Genomic DNA, 18308 nt, shown 5'->3' on the forward strand with positions numbered 1-18308 from the left:
GGAAAGTCAGGAAAAAAGCAGTAGCAGGGGCAGCTAGGTGGCACAGTGGATAGAGCACCGGCCCTGGAGTCAGGAGTACCAGAATTCAAATCTGGCCTCAGACACTTGACACACTTACTAGCTGTGTGACCCTGGGCAAGTCACTTAACCCCAATTGCCTCACCAAAAAACCAAACCAAACCAAACCAAAACCAAAAAGCAGTAGCTAGTTTATCATTGTGTCTCCAAGAACACACTAAACCCCTGAAGATATCATCTAGGTCTATTTGTAAATGTCCCTTCCCTCCCTCCCTCCCGCCCCTTACGCATGTGCGCACGCGCGCGCGCACACACACACACACACACACACACACACTTCCTGTGCATACTGTCACAAAACCCTATCTTTAGTGTTTGTCAAAGCTCCAGGAATGTAAAGCTTCTCCTCACTAATAGTAATGTTTTTGGGGAAAATGACACCATTCCCTAGATTAAAAACTTCAGAAATCATTAGACATCATTTCTACCTAAAGCTGGCATCATGCACTGAGTATCCCTAGGAGAACATTAGCACAAGGGCAGGGGATGCTTCTTTCTACCCAGTACCTAGCACATAGTAGGTGCTTAATGATCAGCGACTGAACTAAATTCTCTTTTCCCCAGGTGGAACTTGTTCCTTTTGTTTTTACATCTGTCATTTCCAAGCACATCCATCCTCCTACCTCTGGACCTCAAGGGAAAAAGTGTTTTAGCAACACTAAGCAATACGCCTGCCCTTCCCTGATCTTTCCCTCCTGGCTGATGGCACACTGCACTCCCAGAAGGGGCCTCCTCAAGGGAGCTGCAATCACTTTCTAGGCCAGTGTTATTGCCAGTCTTAAATGATGTCTGCCTCTGGGACGCAGCGGGGATCCGCCTGTACTCCCTAGTAGCCTAGTGAACGCTGCAGCAGCACTTACCAAGATGGGGAGGGTGCAACTGCACATGTCATTAGCCCAGGCTAGTTATGGACGAGGCACCACATTGACATTGGATGGATAATGAACATCTTTGCCCCCAGAAACTTGTAACAATAATAGCTGACATTTGCTTAGGGTTTGCCGTGGGCTCAGGAAACCAAGTTTGATGCAAGATAACATCATCAGTTTCCAATAGTAGGCATGCAGTGGGCACTTCGGTACTTATGGAGCTAAATCAAACTGAATTTCGAAGACACTCTACCAAGTTGTATGGAGGTTGAAATCTGTGTCTGGGGAGGGAGTACACACACTCATAAAAGCAATAAACACCACAAATTCAGAATGGAGGGATGGGGCAGTGATGGCAAAATTACACTCATTACAACGTCTGTGCCTCAGTGACTATGGTGGGCCTTCCTAGGGAGGCACACAATGGAGCTCAGAATAGGGAAAGACAAAGTCAGTCTGTGTTGTCAGGAAGCAGGACCGGGCAAAGAGCCCTGCTCCGGCTGTACCCCCAGCCCCCATTACCTAAACTGTGGGTCCTTCAGGGAATGTACCAGGCCAGCGCATGTAGGCTAAAGAGACACCAGATGCAGGTACAGAACTTTATTGTGCTGCTTTTAATTATGAAAGATGTAAAACAATGCGTTATAAAACTCGAACGTTACTTTATACAAATTCCAATTTTTAAAAATATAATTGAAATGTGGAGCACAGAAGTTAGGTAACTGAAAGAAAGTCCAATTAGTAGGAGGGATGGTCCCTTTCTGAAATGTCTGAGATACACTGAGAACCATCTGTGCACAAATTACAAGAGCCAGCTAAAATAGCAAATGCCAGAAAGGTCTTCAAAGGAGCAGATGTGCTCAGATACGTCGTTATTTTATTTCAGGTAATACACTGTAGATGTAGAAGAAAGAACATTACAGGACACTGGAGGCCTCTTCTACCAGTGGGCATCTCAAAGGCCACACCTTCAAAGGGAGAAACGAGTGGGAGCTAGAAGACACTTCAGTTCTATGCCATAACTGCTAGTAAGTGAGAATAATAAAACAGGTGATTTCTGTCCACCACTTGTGAAGCACAGGGCTGCTTCCCAGGCAGGGGAATGGCCCCGCTGGCTGCTGAGCCTGCAAGGGAAACTGGTGAGACTGACCCACGTGGGGTGTGTGGTGCATCCTTCACACAACCGAAGGAAGGCAGGGTTTGTGATACCTCGAGCCACTTAGGAAGAACATATCTGGGCAACGTTCTCCCATTAGACTCTACAAAGTAACAAATAGCCACTCTGGAAGGCACGATTGGCGTCTGGCTCTCTATCTGTATGAAGTTGGGATCGCCGTGTGGGGCACCAGGACCTCTATGGGTGAAAGGCACTCTGCACAGGAGGAGCTTGGAAAGGTTAGCGAGGGGAATGTCTGACGTGTGTGCGTGTTGTGTGTGCACATATTTAAACCCCACGTCATCCGCCCCAAACCTATTCTTTGATTAGATGTAAAGGGGATCGACCTGACTTGGCCAATCTCTTTTCGCCTTCAGATGAGGGGTGTTAGACATGATCAAGCTTTCTTCAGGCACATTGGTGATTTAGTAGCAGTTATTAAATTATGCTGGAAGGCACACCACCATAATTATACCCTGAGAACCCAAATTTGAAGAATACAAACAAATAACTATTCTCATGAACCTGCCTAGGCCTCGGTCCCAGTCAAATGGCCAGCAAGGGTCTGACTCGTCTGATGGGGGAAGGGCTCTGGTTAAGGCCTAAGTGCTGGAGGACTTAGTGAGAACCCCAGTGGGGTTTCTCCTCTGGTGAGCTTTGAGGAATTCGAGCCCCTCTCACCCCGACTCTGCCTGGGACCAACCCCTCCTGTTTGGCAATGATGAAGAGCTCTCCTCTCTAGAGAGCTGAGCCATCTAAGATGTCAGGATGAGCTTCTCTTCTTGACTACGAGGGCAGAGGGGGTAATGCACCAGCACAGTTAACGTGAGGAGAACTGTGGTCATTCTGAAGGAGACCCTGAAATATTCCTGCTTTCAAGCACCGCTTGGCCTGGGCACACCTACAGAAAGGTGAGGCTGGGAACAGGTCAGAGGCCCCTTGCCTCCCCGGCCTGTCTGTCCAGGGCTCTCTAGCTATCAGCCACCCGGGCTTCTTTGGGCCGCCCAGGGCAGAGCTCACTCAGCCCACATGCCTGCCGCTGTCCAAGAAATCTGGACCCATCAAAACCCACTCGCAGCATTTCCCAGCTCTCTAAGAGCTTTCCCAGAGGAAAGACACCTAATCAGCTCCTGTTTATTGAGGGGCTATTGGCTGCCAATGGCTTTAATATGGAATACGATCCTGACCCAAAGGAATGACTCTAACACTGCAATCCAAAGCAACACCTACATGGCTCTACCGGCAGGTTTGTGGCAATGACTCCTCAGAGCCCTGCAAGCCCCCGATTCTTCCTGCCCAAGGCCAGCCCCGGCTCTCAGAGTGCACGGCACTCAGGACACAGCGGATGCCTGTGCCCCACAACACTCTGGAAGGTGACCCCAAGAACTGTCAGCTTGACTCAAGTAGGAACTGGCTATCTAACGACACCCGTGTTAATGTGCATGCTTAACCACAGGCTATGGGATGTGAAGAAATAAAGGTCAGAAGAGAGTGGGCAAGAAGCAAGGCTGGGCAGGTCTTTGGGGAATCACTCAATTAGATTAGCCACCAGCAAGGCAGACTAGCATGACCACCCACGGCACAGAAAGGGGCAGATGTAGGGAAACAGAGAGAGAGCTCTGCCCGGGGCTAGCCTGCTGCTGAGATGGCATCAGACTGAGAACACAAACCTTTCCATTCAGTCCGCTGTTCCATGCTGGTGTGGCCTATCACTCTATCATCTCTTCTCTCCTCAGCCACTGTTTTCTTCTCAGGATACTTGGTTATAAGGGGCACTTTCTCAGTGATCAATTAGCATTGTCCTTCCTGTGCCACATGAAAATATAAATGGAAGCAGCAGGGGGGACTGAGATAGGGAAAGAAGCCAAATTAACATTTGGTTTGCCCAGTTAAGACCTGGGCTGGGGCTCCTTGTCTTTCTTTGGAATAAGAAGGGACCTCAAATAGCAATGCTGGTCCCTGTACACTGGGTTGTCACCTAATCGTTACCAGAGACGCTTGGATTTTGCCCATGGAGCTCCAGATGGCTGAGAATTTACTGCCCAGTCACAGTACCATACACAAAATGCTAAGCTGATGGAATCATTTCAGGGCCCTCTGAAGCATGCCAGGCCTCAAGTCCCTTCTGAGAGCTCACGGCTCTGGGGATGAGCAGATGAAGCCAGCGACAGCTCCCGCCACTGCAGAGTTTTCTCCTGGGAGGTCACAGTGGTGCTGATGGTGAGGAAGGCCATGCTGAGGAGCTTTCAAAGAGACATCTGTCCCCCCAGACACAGGGCCTGGCTTGGCCAGGGGCCTCGGCACCAGCAGGATGGCGTGGCTTCGTGCGGGCCGCGCTGTGTCTGGGCCCTGACTGAAGAAGCCTCTGAGATGAGGAGCTGGTCCTGCCCTGCTGGATCCCGGGGGCTGGCTCCAGGGCCGGCAGGAACAGACGCAGGCTGCCGCTCTAGCCCACGGCCTGCTCACAGGCGGTCAGATCGAAATGTTTCCTCCACTGAGGGGTCTGGCAAGCCCATGTTAGGGTCCCTCAGCATGTTGAGTCCATCCAAGCTCAGGGGTTCAATCTGGAGTTCATCATCCAGAGGAAAAAGACTGTCTGTGTTAAAGTTCGACTCTGGCAGGCCTGCCAATGCGCTGCTGAGGTCTTTGAACAGACTGCTACTTGTGTCTTCTGTGAGAGGAAGAGAGGGGAGAAGGAAGGGCTGGGTAAGAGATACTATAAAAAACCAGACTTGTGCAGCAGAAAATGAAAACCCCTTTTACTCGCACGGGACCCCAGTGAGACAGTCTAAGCTACTTGGGACCTCTCATCCATCAGACTCGCAAATGTTTCCCCAGCTCCATTATCACCTGGGTTCAGGTGACTTCCAAACCCAGGTCTCCAGCTAGAAATCTCCCTTTTCCTCTCCATCCCCATCTTTCTTGATTTAGACACGCCGTCTCTCTTTAGGGTTCATAAGATCAAAGGCCTTTAGACTAAAAAGTGTCAGTGATCCTCTGGTCCAGCGTGTGCTCACTTTAGAGATGAGGAGACTGAGGGAGGCCAGAGGTAACGTGACTTGTACAGCCTCATCCAGGAGGATTCGAACACAGGACTTCCAACTCCCAATCCGGCCTCTTTCCCACTGCACTCTTCCCGCTCTCACTCGCTGGGGGGGGGGGGGGTACACACCTCACTGCCGGCCCCCCAGAGCAGACACCAGGAAGACACAGGTCACGGACGAGGTGAAGGCAGCCCACACCTACCAGTTAGGACGGTGTTAGGGAAGCTCCCACAGCTGGAATACAGGGAATTTGATCGCAGCTGAATGGCATTCTGCAGCCCTCTCGGAGCTGGCTCCATCATGGCGGCCTGTGAGGTAGCAAAGGCTCGGGGTCAGTGATTTCTGCTGAGGACGTCCAGTGCTCTAGAGCTGTTTCCAGAGCTGCTCCTCATGTGCCCACAGCAGATCCCTTACTGTTGCACCAGTAACCTGCTTGGCCATAGCACCTTTGGCTAAAGGTATAGGCAACATCCTTTACCGGTGAACTGACTGATGGAGTTCACCTAATAACCTCAAACTGCTTTAAGTTCATTCAATCACATCTCTGGTTTGTACCGGCAATTAAAAAAAAACACCTTTTTTTGGCAGGGCAATGAGGGTTAAGTGACTTGCCCAGGGTCACACAGCTACTAAGTATCAAGTGTCAGAGGCTGGATTTGAACTCAGGTTCTCCTGAATCCAGGCTTTATCTACTGCGCCACTTAGCTGCCCCCTGGCAATTCTTTTTACTGAACCTGGAGAAATAACTGCCTTGAACAGATGGTTCAAGATACTCTTAGCCTGAGGAGACATCAGTTATCCAGGACTCGAGCAGTCTAGTGCCCCCAATGCTAGGCTCCCTCCCCGACCTCTACAGCAGAGTCAAGAAGGACCAGGCTCCATTATGGTTCACCATGGTAACTGATAAAAAGGCCAAACTACCACTAAGTCCATCTGACTCAAACCCTTGGATTTGGCTTTAAACTTCTTTACGAGATGATGAAAGCATCTCAAATAGCAACGTTATTCCAAAATAAGACTGTAAAAACTGGGTGGAATGCATAAAGAAGCGGCTATAACTTCTGACGGCTTTCAGAAACAAATCCATGAGTACTTATTAAGCTTTTTGTGCCAAGCACCCACCAAGGCCTGTGTCTGCCTGGGATGCAGTTTCTCACCTCAGGGCCTTCCCAGCAAGTGCTGCAATAGCCCAGCACCTTGCCACCTGTCTCCTGTCCTCTGTCTTAACTCTAGTGCTTTCTCCTGTGCTCTGAAGCCCATCCCTGCAACAGACCATGGTCATCCCAAGAAGACAGCTCCCCTGCTGAGCCCAGACACTAAATTAAGCAGTCATCAAACAGATCTGGGGAGAGAAGGTATTCAAGCTACAGGAGGAGCCACACGAAAACAGAAAGAGCCACCTTGTCTACCGTTAGGGGTTTCTATGTGAAAGTGTAGACAATGCGGCTCACACCTACGGCTACGGCAAAAGGGCACAAACACTTTGGGGCTCCAGCATTTGCCTACCTGTTGAGAAAAGGCTGGCCCTGGCCTCATGGCCTGCTGTTCAAAGCACATGTCTGGGAAAAAGCTGGTCAGAGAAGAGCTCTTCAGAAACAAGAGGTACAGCGTTAGATTCGGTTTCAGTGTGAACAAAGCCCACTCTGTTTTCCTTCCCTTGCCAGGAACGCCTTCTGCTACTTACATGGGGAGAGAAGAGCTCCAAGTCTGAATGTACTGGAGGAGAAGACAGCTGGGGCTGCTGGGCATGGGCTTGTTCTTGGGCTCGGGATGGCTGCAGGAGGGGCTCGGGGAGCTCCTGGGGCATGGGATAAGGGGGCGGGAGTGAGGTTTGAGCTTCTGGGGGAAGGAAGGAAAGGGGACTTCGATCAGAAGGAACAACCTGGAAAGCAAACACCACAGAAATCAAACCAACTTCTATGTTACCACAACTAAGAAATAATAGGAGATAGGGGTAGGTTTGCTGCCCTTTTCATTTACCAATAATTTTTTTCTCCTCAATCATTTATGTTTTAAATAATTGATTTCCCTTCCTTCAAAATCTATCTCTGATCTGATTTCCCCACAAAAGTCTTTTGGCCTTTCAGTGCCAATTTCTACTGACCTCAAACTTGGAAAAAAGGCGTTAGGGCACCAAACTCAGCCAAACTACAAACTCTAGTGAGAGAACAATCCTTGTGCATCTCATCTAGTTTGGTCTAAGGCAGAGGCTCTCCACCTGGGGCCGATGATCTTTAAAAGACAGATCTAGCTAGATGGGGATATACATAGATAACTATTTCGATATCCATGGTTTCCTTTGTAATTCTATGTCTTTCATTTTATACCATTAAAAACAGCATTCTGAGGTCACAGACCATTCACCAAATGCTACGGGTCCATGACACAATGAAGGTGAAATCCATTAGACTGTCAGCTTCTTGAGAGCAGAGGCTGCTTTTGCCCTTTTTGGCATCCCCAGTGCTTAGCATGGTATACAAGAAATCCTTAATAAATGCTTATTGACCTAAAGAACCTCTGTTCTAGATTGTCCCTTGAATAGAAGGACTCTATCTTTTCTGTATCCTGTAAAAGAGCCTGGAGTCAGGTGGGATGGAACATTTTAAAAGCACTCAAATTTTTAAACAGCTCACGCTATAAAAGAGACTCTGAAGTCAGCAGTTTTTACTTCTTCTACCACCACCTTGCATTTGTATAACAATTCAGAAGTACCAAGCTTTTTTGGTAGCCCAGATGGAAGGGAATCCTCCAAACATCCGGCCGTGTAGGGAGGTCCATTTTCTAGGTGAGGAGACAGGGTTAGCAATGGCTGAGCTGTTTCCTGACTCCTGCTCTAGTGATCTAACACAACCTGACTGCCCTTTGTTTGTGTGGAGCACCTGCAAAGGATGGTCACTGGAAAGCATTCAGAACTGTGCCAGCTTCAGGTCAATCAAGTCAACAAGCCAGTCTGTTCTCCTATCCTGAATCTGTGGCTGTTGAATGGGATCAGAAGTTCTCATTCTTCCTCTCTAGATTTTTTAGCCTATTTCCAGTAGCTTCAATACCCAAAGAGCTTCATAAATTTTCACAGAGCTTAGAGCTGCAAAGCATCTTAGCAATCAGTGACTTACCCAAGGTCACACAGTAAACTATCCATAAGTAAGGCTGCAGCTAGAACACAAATCTGTTTATTTCCGGTCCACTGATCTTTCCATTAAGCCACACTGTTTAATTTCAAATCTACACAGAGAGATGATCAGGGAAATAAACCCAATTTGACTTAATGAGTATCAGACATTTTTGATGCCCCCTCTGGCATTCCCTGCAAAGAACTTTAAAAAATTTTATTACTCCTTTTGGCTGGTGTGCGCACAGGGGAAGTAAACTCCTTTTACTATCAGCCTAGATATGGTTAGGCAGGCAAATCTGCTGTCACATGATGTAGTTTGATATTAAAGAAAAATGACCTCTGGACTGTCTACATCAGTACCTATTCCATTTTCATGTACTGGGGAGTGCTAACTACATTTGGAGACTTGTGCTCAGTGATCTTTGGTGCAGTGGGCCTGTTCTAAAATAATCCAAGGAGAAGAAGTCATAGAGATTTGGATCAAATTCTCATTGAATGGATGAGGAAATTATGACCCAACATGACTTATCCAAGGTCACATAACTAATGAGTGAAACATCAGTTTCTCCAGGTTGAGGTTTCAGAGGAGGGCCCCTGTTTAGTCCAAGAGCTTACCTGGGACACAGGGAGCTGGTTCAGTGGGCTGGTGGAGGAAAACTGTCTGCTGAAAACTCGAGGTGCCTCAGGGCCTGGGGAGAGTGTAAGAGGACTCACTGGAGGCTGCCTGCGACGAGTTGGGCCGCTCAAGCTTGTGGTAGGAAGAGAAGGGTTGCTAAGTGAAAACAGACGGAGTGATGGCTGAAGGGCAGAGGCATTGTGAACAGATGTCTGAGGGCAGATATTTAGGGAGGAGGAAAGTGCTGTTTTATTCAGTGTGGCTTGGATGGAAGGGTTACTCCGAGAACTTTGAAGACCTTAAGAGAAGACAACAAATCCATTGTTATTCTCACTATTTCAGGCTTCTCTGAACCTTATTTTCTAGATATTAAGAAAAACTTGAGTCCCCACCAAAATTTTACAAGTTTTCTATTCTTGATCACCATTTCATATCTAATCAAATGTAAGCCACTGACAGGGCAGCGAGGTGACATGGTAGATAGAGTGCTGGGCCTGAGGTCAGGAAGACTTTTTGTGAGTTCAAATCTAGCCTCAGATACTTAATGTGTGACCCTGGACAAGTCACTTAACTCTGTTGGCCTCAGTTCCCCATCTGTAAAAGGAGCTGGAGAAGGAAACAGCAAAACCACTTCAGTAGCTTTGTCAAGAAAACTCCTAAAGGGTCACTAAGAGTTGAACACAACTGAAACAACTCAACAACAACAAAGCCACTGACAAGGGAAAAGAATTTCACAAGACTAAATAGGCAATCTCCTCAAGATAGGGATTACGCAAGAATTTTCCAAAAGAATATTAGAGCCGTGTAAAAGACAAATTTCCACTTCAGATCCCTAACTGGAAAGCTCCAGTATCCAGGTAAATAGCAATCCCTGGAGTCAAGGATCTGAGACCTAACTCGGGAGAAGTGTTTCCTCTCCACTAGGTGGCGTACAGCTCCAATTCTCAGTTGAATTTGGGCATCTGAGCAGGCTTCTCTGAACTTGAGAGCATGAATGTTTTTCTTTTTTGCTCAAGTTTTTCTGATGTCTTTTGTTTTTTACAATCAAATAATTTCTCTATATTACTTATTTCCACCTCTCCAACCCAGTGAGCCTCCTTTGTAATAAATAAAAACAGTGAAGCAAGACCAATTGACATCTCAAACTCAACAGTGTATGCAACATGCTGCGTCCATAGGACTCCACTACTCCAAGAAATGGAGGGAGGTATATTTCAAGGCTACTTTGCTGAATACTTTGCTGGGCTCTACAGAATCTACCTGGAAGAGAGGTTTTTAGATAGTCACATTTTATGACACTACAGAACAGGGACACTAAAGGAAAGAATAAGTCCCTTCCCTCCTAGTTATGTCTCCGCGTTTTGGGAGCGAGGGAGGTGTTCATCACACTCTGTCCTAATGCAGGTAAAAGGAAGGGTGGGGGGGGGTACCTTTTTTTCTTTAAAGGTCAGAGGGTGGCCTGTGAGTTTGAGAACAGGGAAGGGAGTATGGAAAAAGAGCTTCCATATCTGAAAGATTAAATTTTCCTATGAAGTAAGGAGACTGATTTTCTTGCAAGACTTGTGGAAACAGAGGAAGAGTGACTCTAGGATGTGTTGTAACATATCTCAACAACCACAATACTTTCAAGGTTGGCCAATCAGTTTTGTGTTAACAATTATGAGGAAAAGGAGGCTGGATTGTTCTATGAAGGGGTAGAAAATGAATGTTGTTTAGAGTAAAGAAAGAGGAACTACATTTTTGTTGGAAAAAAAAAAACTTAGGGGCCCCACTGATCCATTACAAGGACTTTAGGGTAATCTCAAGTGTGAAATTCGGATTGGCACAACATTTCAGGGCCATGAAACATTTACCTATTACTTGACTGGGATGAAGAAAATGTTGGAAGACTGAGAATTTGAATTTGGTTGGTTCAAATAGATTAATAATAAGAGAAAGATGGATGAAAATGAAGCCCCATTCTGGAAAAAAGGCCAAAACTGAAACATGAAAAAAGTTTTTGTTGATAACTGTGTCTGTCATGTGTTTTCCATCATGAAGACAAATGGGGCATTTGTTCTTTCAAAAAAAGCTAAAAAAAATGCTTTTGAGGAAAACTGTAACTGATGATGAGACAATACTTAGGAACAAAGTCTAGGGTCTGAAGTCCTGTGGGATGTTTTCTGTCTTTGACAACAGTAGCACTGTTCATACAGAGTTCACTTCCAGTGGTCAAATAAATCAACGGGGGATATTATAGAGAAACACTGGCGCAAGTAAGATTCTGTATGACACAAAAGAATTAACTTGTGGCCCATTAATTGGAGTTTTTACCGTGATGGTGCTTGAGTTCATGGCACAAGTTCTGTAAAATGGTATTTGAGTAAAAATGGCATCATCCATCTTGATCGCTCACCTTGCTGAAGCAGATCTGGCTTTGAAAGATTTCTGACTTTAAAAATCGAATCCACCTTCAAGGGACAGAAATGTCACTACTGAGGACACTTCGAAAGACTAAAAGACTGTCCCATGGATGCTGAAGGCAGCTGACAAAGAGAAGATCAAAAATATTTTGAATATCACTAGAAGTCAGTATTTACTTGGATAAAAGACCTGCTATGTTTGCTTGAAAAATCCAGTCTCATTCCTTTATTATTATATCCTGCATTCTACCCTCATTCAAAAGACAGGCTAGAAGCCTGAAAATATTTTATCGCCTTAAAATAATTACAGAAAATTGTTTCCCTAAGGCTTATCACCATAAGCAATGCCCTTACTAACACTGCTGTGAAAGTAGCAGGCCTGATGATTTTATGTTGAGTAAGGACAACCTCATATGTCTGTTTTGACTTAGACAATTATATTTAGAGGGACGTAACTCAACCAGCAATTGATGCAAATATGGGCACTTACAGGCCACATTATACTGCGTATTATTTTTACTAATATCATATATATATTTAGTAAGGCAATTGGGGTTAAGTGACTTGCCCATGGTCACACAGCTAGTAAGTGTTAAGTGTCTGAGGCAGGATTTGAACTCAGGTCCTTCTGAATCCAGGGCCAGTGCTCTATCCACTGCGCCATCTAGCTGCCCCCATCATTAATGATATTAACACACTTTCAAGTGCATCTGCAAATTTAAACCAAAGTACGATAGATTTATAATCAATATAAATTATGACTACATCTATTTTCATTACTATATACACACCAAAGTTTAAAATAAGCCATGTGCTATTATAAAATTTCCAAAATGTGAAATAGTTTCTTCCATTTATCTGAGGTTATCCCTGTACAACCCTGAATTTTTTTTTTTTTTTTGCAGGGCAATGGGGGTTAAGTGACTTGCCCAGGGTCACACAGCTAGTAAGTGTCAAGTGTCTGAGGCCAGATTTGAACTCAGGTACTCCTGAATCCAGGGCCAGTGCTCCATCCACTGCGCCACCTAGCTGCCCCACAACCCTGAATTTCTAACCAAGAAAGCTATGCACTTTTAATGATCTTTTCTCTTCCCCACCCTTAGGACATAGAGCAAACATAAGAAGCCATGTCCTTCACAGCTGCAGCCAGGTGAATGACACTTCAGCTATCCCCAGGGTCCCCAAAATAAGAACTATGAGGGGACATGAGAACAGATAAACAGAATCGAGGATAAAGCTGCCTTATCTTTTCTGCTATTCTCATTCAATGAAATTATAAAGTGCTTTGTAAACACATTGTAAAATACTGTGTGAAGATGGGTGGATATTATTATTAACAACTTACATGTCTGGCTGGGAGTAGGCCGAGTAGCCCAGCTTGGTACCTTTGTTTTGTTTTTAGTTTTTTGTTTTTAATTTTTGCAGGGCAATGAGGGTTAAGCGACTTGCCCAGGGTCACACAGCTGGTTAAGTGTCAAGTGTCTGAGGCCAGATTTGAACTCAGGTCCTCCTGAATCCAAGGCCAGTGCTTTATCCACTGTGCCACCTAGCTGCCCAAAAATATGGAACGCTTCACGAATTTTGCGTGTCATCCTTGTGCAGGGGCCATGCTAATCTTCTCTGTATCATTCCAATTTTAGTATATGAGCTGCCGAAGCGAGCACTTGGTACCTCTGTTTAAGCACTCCAGTCCTCATGCCTGTTGTTGTTGTTGTTTGGTCATTTTTCAATTGTCTGACTTTTCGTGACTCCATTTTGGGGTGGTCTTGGCAAAGATACTGGAATGGTTTGCCATTTCCTTCTCTAGCTCAGGGCTTCTTAAACTTTCCCCACTCGCAACCCCTTTATGTCCAAGAAATTTTCACGCAAGCCTGATATACAGGTATATAAAATGGATGTACATAACCTTTTACTGAGTCCAAATTTTTCATGACCACCACATTCAGTTACATGTTCCCATTTGCTACCCACAGTTTAAGAAGCTTTTCTCTAAGTCATTTTACAGATGAGGAAACTGAGGTTAACAGGTGACTTGCCCAGGGTCACCCAGTCAGTAAGTGTCTGATGCTGGATTTGAACTTCGGAAGATGAGCCGTCCTGACTCTAGGCCCGGTACTCGATCCACTGCATCACCTATTTGCCCTCCTCATGACCAATGGAAACCGATTACCTGAAGAGCTTCTAATCCCCAGATGAGTCATAGCAGCTGGGAGATTTCCCATACTATTGCCAACACTCATACTGCCAAACCAGTGGCTGTCAGGATCCAAAGACGTGGGTAGAGGAGATGAGGAATGAAGGCTGGTTAAGTCTGGTAAAGACCCTCCAGTGTTTAGGTTCCCCATAAAAGGTGCTAGTCCTGTGTTCTGGCCATTATGTGGAAAGGCACTAGAAGAAGACAAATTATTTTTCAAAAGTAATGCACTAGGAAATCATACGAATACAATTTCAAATAACAAGACAGTTTCATTACCATGGCTTACAGTTCTTAACAAGGAGTTTTTCATATTTACATAACTGTTTAGACAGGAGATTTCCCTAAAGTTCTACAGAATTCAGGTCACTCACTCTCCTAGGAGAGAGAAGCTATTGTTCTCTCCTGAGATCAGGAGTACTGGCAGAAAGACATTAACAAAGAACAGGTGCTGCAGCTCCAATATAGCATTCTCTCTGGAAGGTAACAGACCTAGGAAATTCAGTCCCAGAATAAATAAACTATATTAAAATATGGCAGAATGCATTAGCAAGTAAGGCGATGTGAGACGATTTTTAGTGACTCTTCCCCAAATCTCGTGCCAGCATTTTTTAATACCAAGACAGGGATCTGCTCACCACCTTTTCATGCTTGTTAAGGATTGCCTGCTTGGCCACCATTGGTAACATGCTATAAGGTAACAACTGACTCCATATTACTGTGTAGCTCAGTGATTCCAAACATTTTTTTAGTGATGGCAGTGTGGTGAAGGCCACAGACTTCTCTTTAAGTCACCAAGCATTCATTAGGCACTTGCTATGTGTCAGTTACATGGTGAGCACTTTCCAGAATGTTTTTTCAAATTCATAAAATAAAATACACAGGATTACAAAGGAAAGCAATTATACTGAAATAAAGTTATTTTAAAAATACATTAAAAAACAAGTTCATAGGCCCCAGGTTAAGAACTCTTGGTCTAGTTGTTTGGAATTGTAGGTAGTAGGAAGGTGCAAGGATACTGGGTGTGTATGTACAACAAAATAACATACTTCCTCCTCACTCAATTCCAATCAGAGACCAATAGGTCTCAGGAAAAAGCCTCACAATTTAAAAATCTATGTCTGAATTAAATTCATGGCAAAATTCAAAACATTTAATAGTTTAAACAAATGGAAGTGGTGATCACAAAGAATACACATGATTTCATCAAGGCAAGGTCCTACCAGGCTAATAAGCTTCTGTCCTTTTTTGGGCAGGGTTACTAGATAAGGGTAATACTGTTAGTATAGTTAACCTCGATTTTAGAAAAGCATTTGATAAAATGACTCATACTACCCCTGTGGAAAAGACAGAAATATGACTTCAGCAAAGTAGCAGGATATAAAATAAATCCACATAAAATCATCAGCATTTCTGTATGTGGCCAATAAAACCCAGCAGGAAGAGATAGAAAGATAAATTCCATTTAAAATAACACAAAATGTATAAAATACTTATAAGTCTAGCTACTAAAACACACACAGGAACTATATGAACACACCTACAAAACATTCTTTTGAGAAATACAGACCTAAATTATTAGGGAAATATGAACTGCTCATGAGTAGGCAGGGCGAGTATAATAAAAATGACACTAAATTAATTTGCTCATTAAGTGCCACACCATTTAAACTCTCAAAGTGTTACTTTATAGAGTCAAATGAAAATGGAATTCATCTGGAGGAGAAATAGCTTAAGAATCTCAGGGGGAAATAATGGAAAAAAAAAAAAAGGCCGGGCGTGGGGGGAAGAAGGGGAGTACAGTACCAAATCTCAAACAATACTACAAAATAGTCCAAATGATTTGATATTGGTGAAAAATAAAGGTTTTTCAGTGGAACAAATTAGGTATAAAACATAAAGAAACAAATAAACGAGTAACCTAATGTTTAATAAGCCCAAAGACCCCACCAACTGGGGTAAGAACTCTCTGTTCAACACAAACTGCAGGGAAAATTGAAAAGCAGTCCAGCAGATATTAGGCTGAGACCAATACCTCATACCATATATTAAGCTAAGCTCCCAATAAATACAGGACTTATGTAAAAAGCCACATTATAAACAAAGTAGAGGAGCAAGGAAGAAATTTCCTTTCAGAGCTACAGATAGAAAAATTCATGACCAAATAAGGGACAGAAATTACTGCAGAAGATAAAACGTACATTTTTGGTTATGTAAAATCAAAGTTTTTGCACAGACATAATCCAATGTAGCTAAGGAAGGGAAATAATTAACTGGGAAAAATCTCTGCAGTAAGATTCTCTGACAATGTATCACAAATTCTCTAAGGAACAGATACAAATTTGTAAGAACAAGAGCCATTCTCCATTGATAAACAGTCAAAGGATATGAAAAGGGAGCTTTTTATGGAAGAAACCCAAACTATCAATAGCCATATAAAAATGCTCTAAATCACTAAAATTAGAGACATGAAATTTAAAGAAATTCTGTGGTTCCATATCACACCTGTCAGACTGGCAAAGCTGATAAAAAAGGAAAATGATATATGCTAGAGAGGCTTCAGTTAAACAGGCAGATTAATTCACTGTTGGTAGAGTTGTAGATTGGTTCAGTTACTCTGGAAAGCCATTTGGAACTATGCCCCCAAAGTTATTAAACTGTGCTGCATACCCTTTGACCCCAGCTATACTACTACTAGGCCTAGTTTCAGAAAAGCCTAGGAAGACTTGAAGAGTTAATGCAGAATAAAGTAAAAAGGACCAGTAGAACAATTTATACAATGAAAACAATATTATAAAAATGAACTATTTTCAAAGATTTAAGAACTCTGACAAACCCAATGACCAACCATGATGCCAAAGAATGGATGGGGACCAATGCTGCCCAACCCCTAAATGTGAATTAAATACATTTTCTTTTTCAGTGGGTCTGAGGGAAATTGGAGGCAGAGAAAATAAATGCTTGTTAAATGAAAAAAATTAATTTAAAAATAAAGTTAAAAGAGAATTTGGAACTCAAAGTTTTTTAAATCGATGTGAAAATTTGTTTTTACATGTAACTTGGGGAAAATTCTAAATAAATAAAAATAAATAAAAACAAAAACAAAAGACAAAAAAATAAAGTTAATCTTTAGAACAATCCATTTTATGATAGTGAGATTAAGTTTATACTTTGGCATAGATTATGAAAAACACATAGAAGCTTTTGAATTATGTCCCAACATAAAAAGAAAAAAATTTTAGAAAAAAAATATAGAGATTTGGTCTCTACAATTGTACTATTAGATGAGGTCAAAAGTGGTTGAATGCCCAAGCCCAAAGAGCGGCCACTAATAGCTTGGCGATTGGCCTTCTTCTCTTTTAACATTTTTATCAACGACTTGAGTAAAGGTATAAAAGGCATGCTTCCAAATTTACAGATGACACAAAGCTGCAAGGGATAGCTAACACACTAGATAATGTGATTTTAAGAGACTCGAAAGCAAGAACTTTGGGCCAAATCTAGTACGAGAAATTTTAAAAAGGATAAATGTAAAATCTCATCCTTAGGTTCCTAAGAAATGAACTTCACAAGTACATGATGGAGGAGACATGGCTAGACAGAATTTTGTTTTTGTGGGCTGAAAGTTCAACATAGGTCACTAGTGTGATGTGCCAGCCAAGAAAACTAATGTGATATGTCGATCAATTGAGAAAAAGTTTCCAAGAATGAGGAGGTAACAGTCCCTCTGTACTCTGCCCTAGTCAAATCACAGCTGGAAAACAGGGAACCACATTTTATGAAGAAAGCTAGAGGACCCTGAGAAGGGCCCCGAGGACGGAAAAGTGCTTTCAATTCATACTCTATGAGGATGAACAGAACGACTTACTATTTTTAACCTGAAGAAGACTAGTGAGGCATGATGATTATCGGCAAGTATTTCAAAGTCACCCTGTGAATTAGACTTGTTCTGAGTTCCAGAAGGAAATACTAAGGAAGAGTGGGTAGAAGTTACAGGGGTAAATTTGGCCTTGAAATTAGGGGAAATATCCTAACAATTAGAAACTTTCAAAAGTAAAATGGCTTCTTGGGAAGTGCTGGATTCCCTTTTCCTGGTAGAATGTTCACTTGTGAAACATGTTATGGATGGACTTTGTTCAGGTTTGCATTGGACTATATGGACGCTAGGATACCTGCCGTCTCTGAAATTCAGTGATTCTATGACTGAGTCCCACGCTCAGAAGGACCTTTCTATCAGTAAGAGGAAAGGACTGACGCTTTTGTGGACAAGATGGCACACTTTCCTATCTCCCCAAACCTGCAGTACAAGAACTGCCTTACTCTCAAGGGCGGGAGTGAGGAGCAGCTGTGGGTCTGAGCAAGGGACATGGTTAGGAGCATGAGGTGACTCCTCTCTTGCTGGGAGAGCACAAGCCTCTTGGCTCTGCTCCTATTTTCTCCTCTGTCAGGTGAGCAGAAGCTCTGGGGCTTTGTTCTTTCTATCCGAATCCTCTTCTCTCCTGGAGGCTGCAGCTAGAGATTGTCATGGTTCCCCAACTTCTCTGTAACTAAGTGGTGGCAAGGCTTCTGGAAGGCAGATTTGTCTTCTTTTCATTGATTTGTTTAGTTGGTAATGGTACGACTGTGTTAAATTTAATGGAAACTTTATTTTAAAAAATTGATGCATGAGGTTTGTTTCATCTAGGTCCATATATATTTATAAATGCACCATATACTTTTTCTATTCTTTGCATATGAAAACATTCATGTTTGTGGATCTGTCAAATTCATAAATGAAACGATAAGAAAACGGAGGAGAGTAAAAGGTCTTCAAAAGTTCCTAACATTTATCTACTCT

At 43.4% G+C, this 18308-nt stretch overlaps 1 protein-coding gene and 1 non-coding gene across 2 annotated transcripts in view; both read right to left on the minus strand.

Moving 5' to 3' along the window:
- Positions 1-1540: 1540 nt before the first annotated feature.
- The window catches only part of CRTC3 (CREB regulated transcription coactivator 3), a 97605-nt gene continuing 80837 nt past the window's right edge, over positions 1541-18308 (minus strand). Inside the window, exons 10-15 of the mRNA XM_043984312.1 lie at positions 13448-13665; positions 8875-9173; positions 6832-7029; positions 6654-6734; positions 5350-5455; positions 1541-4774 (exon numbers count right to left, since the gene is read on the minus strand). Of these exons, the coding sequence (XP_043840247.1) occupies positions 4566-4774; positions 5350-5455; positions 6654-6734; positions 6832-7029; positions 8875-9173; positions 13448-13665 (1111 nt within the window). The 3' untranslated portion in view covers positions 1541-4565. The remainder of the gene's footprint in view (positions 4775-5349; positions 5456-6653; positions 6735-6831; positions 7030-8874; positions 9174-13447; positions 13666-18308) is intronic.
- On the minus strand, positions 12834-12941 carry LOC122744763. The gene has a single exon (XR_006355110.1). It is a non-coding gene; the product is annotated as a U6 spliceosomal RNA (small nuclear RNA).

The sequence above is a fragment of the Dromiciops gliroides genome, chromosome 2, assembly GCF_019393635.1.
Source record: "Dromiciops gliroides isolate mDroGli1 chromosome 2, mDroGli1.pri, whole genome shotgun sequence".
In the NCBI taxonomy this organism is placed as follows: Eukaryota; Metazoa; Chordata; class Mammalia; order Microbiotheria; family Microbiotheriidae; genus Dromiciops; species Dromiciops gliroides.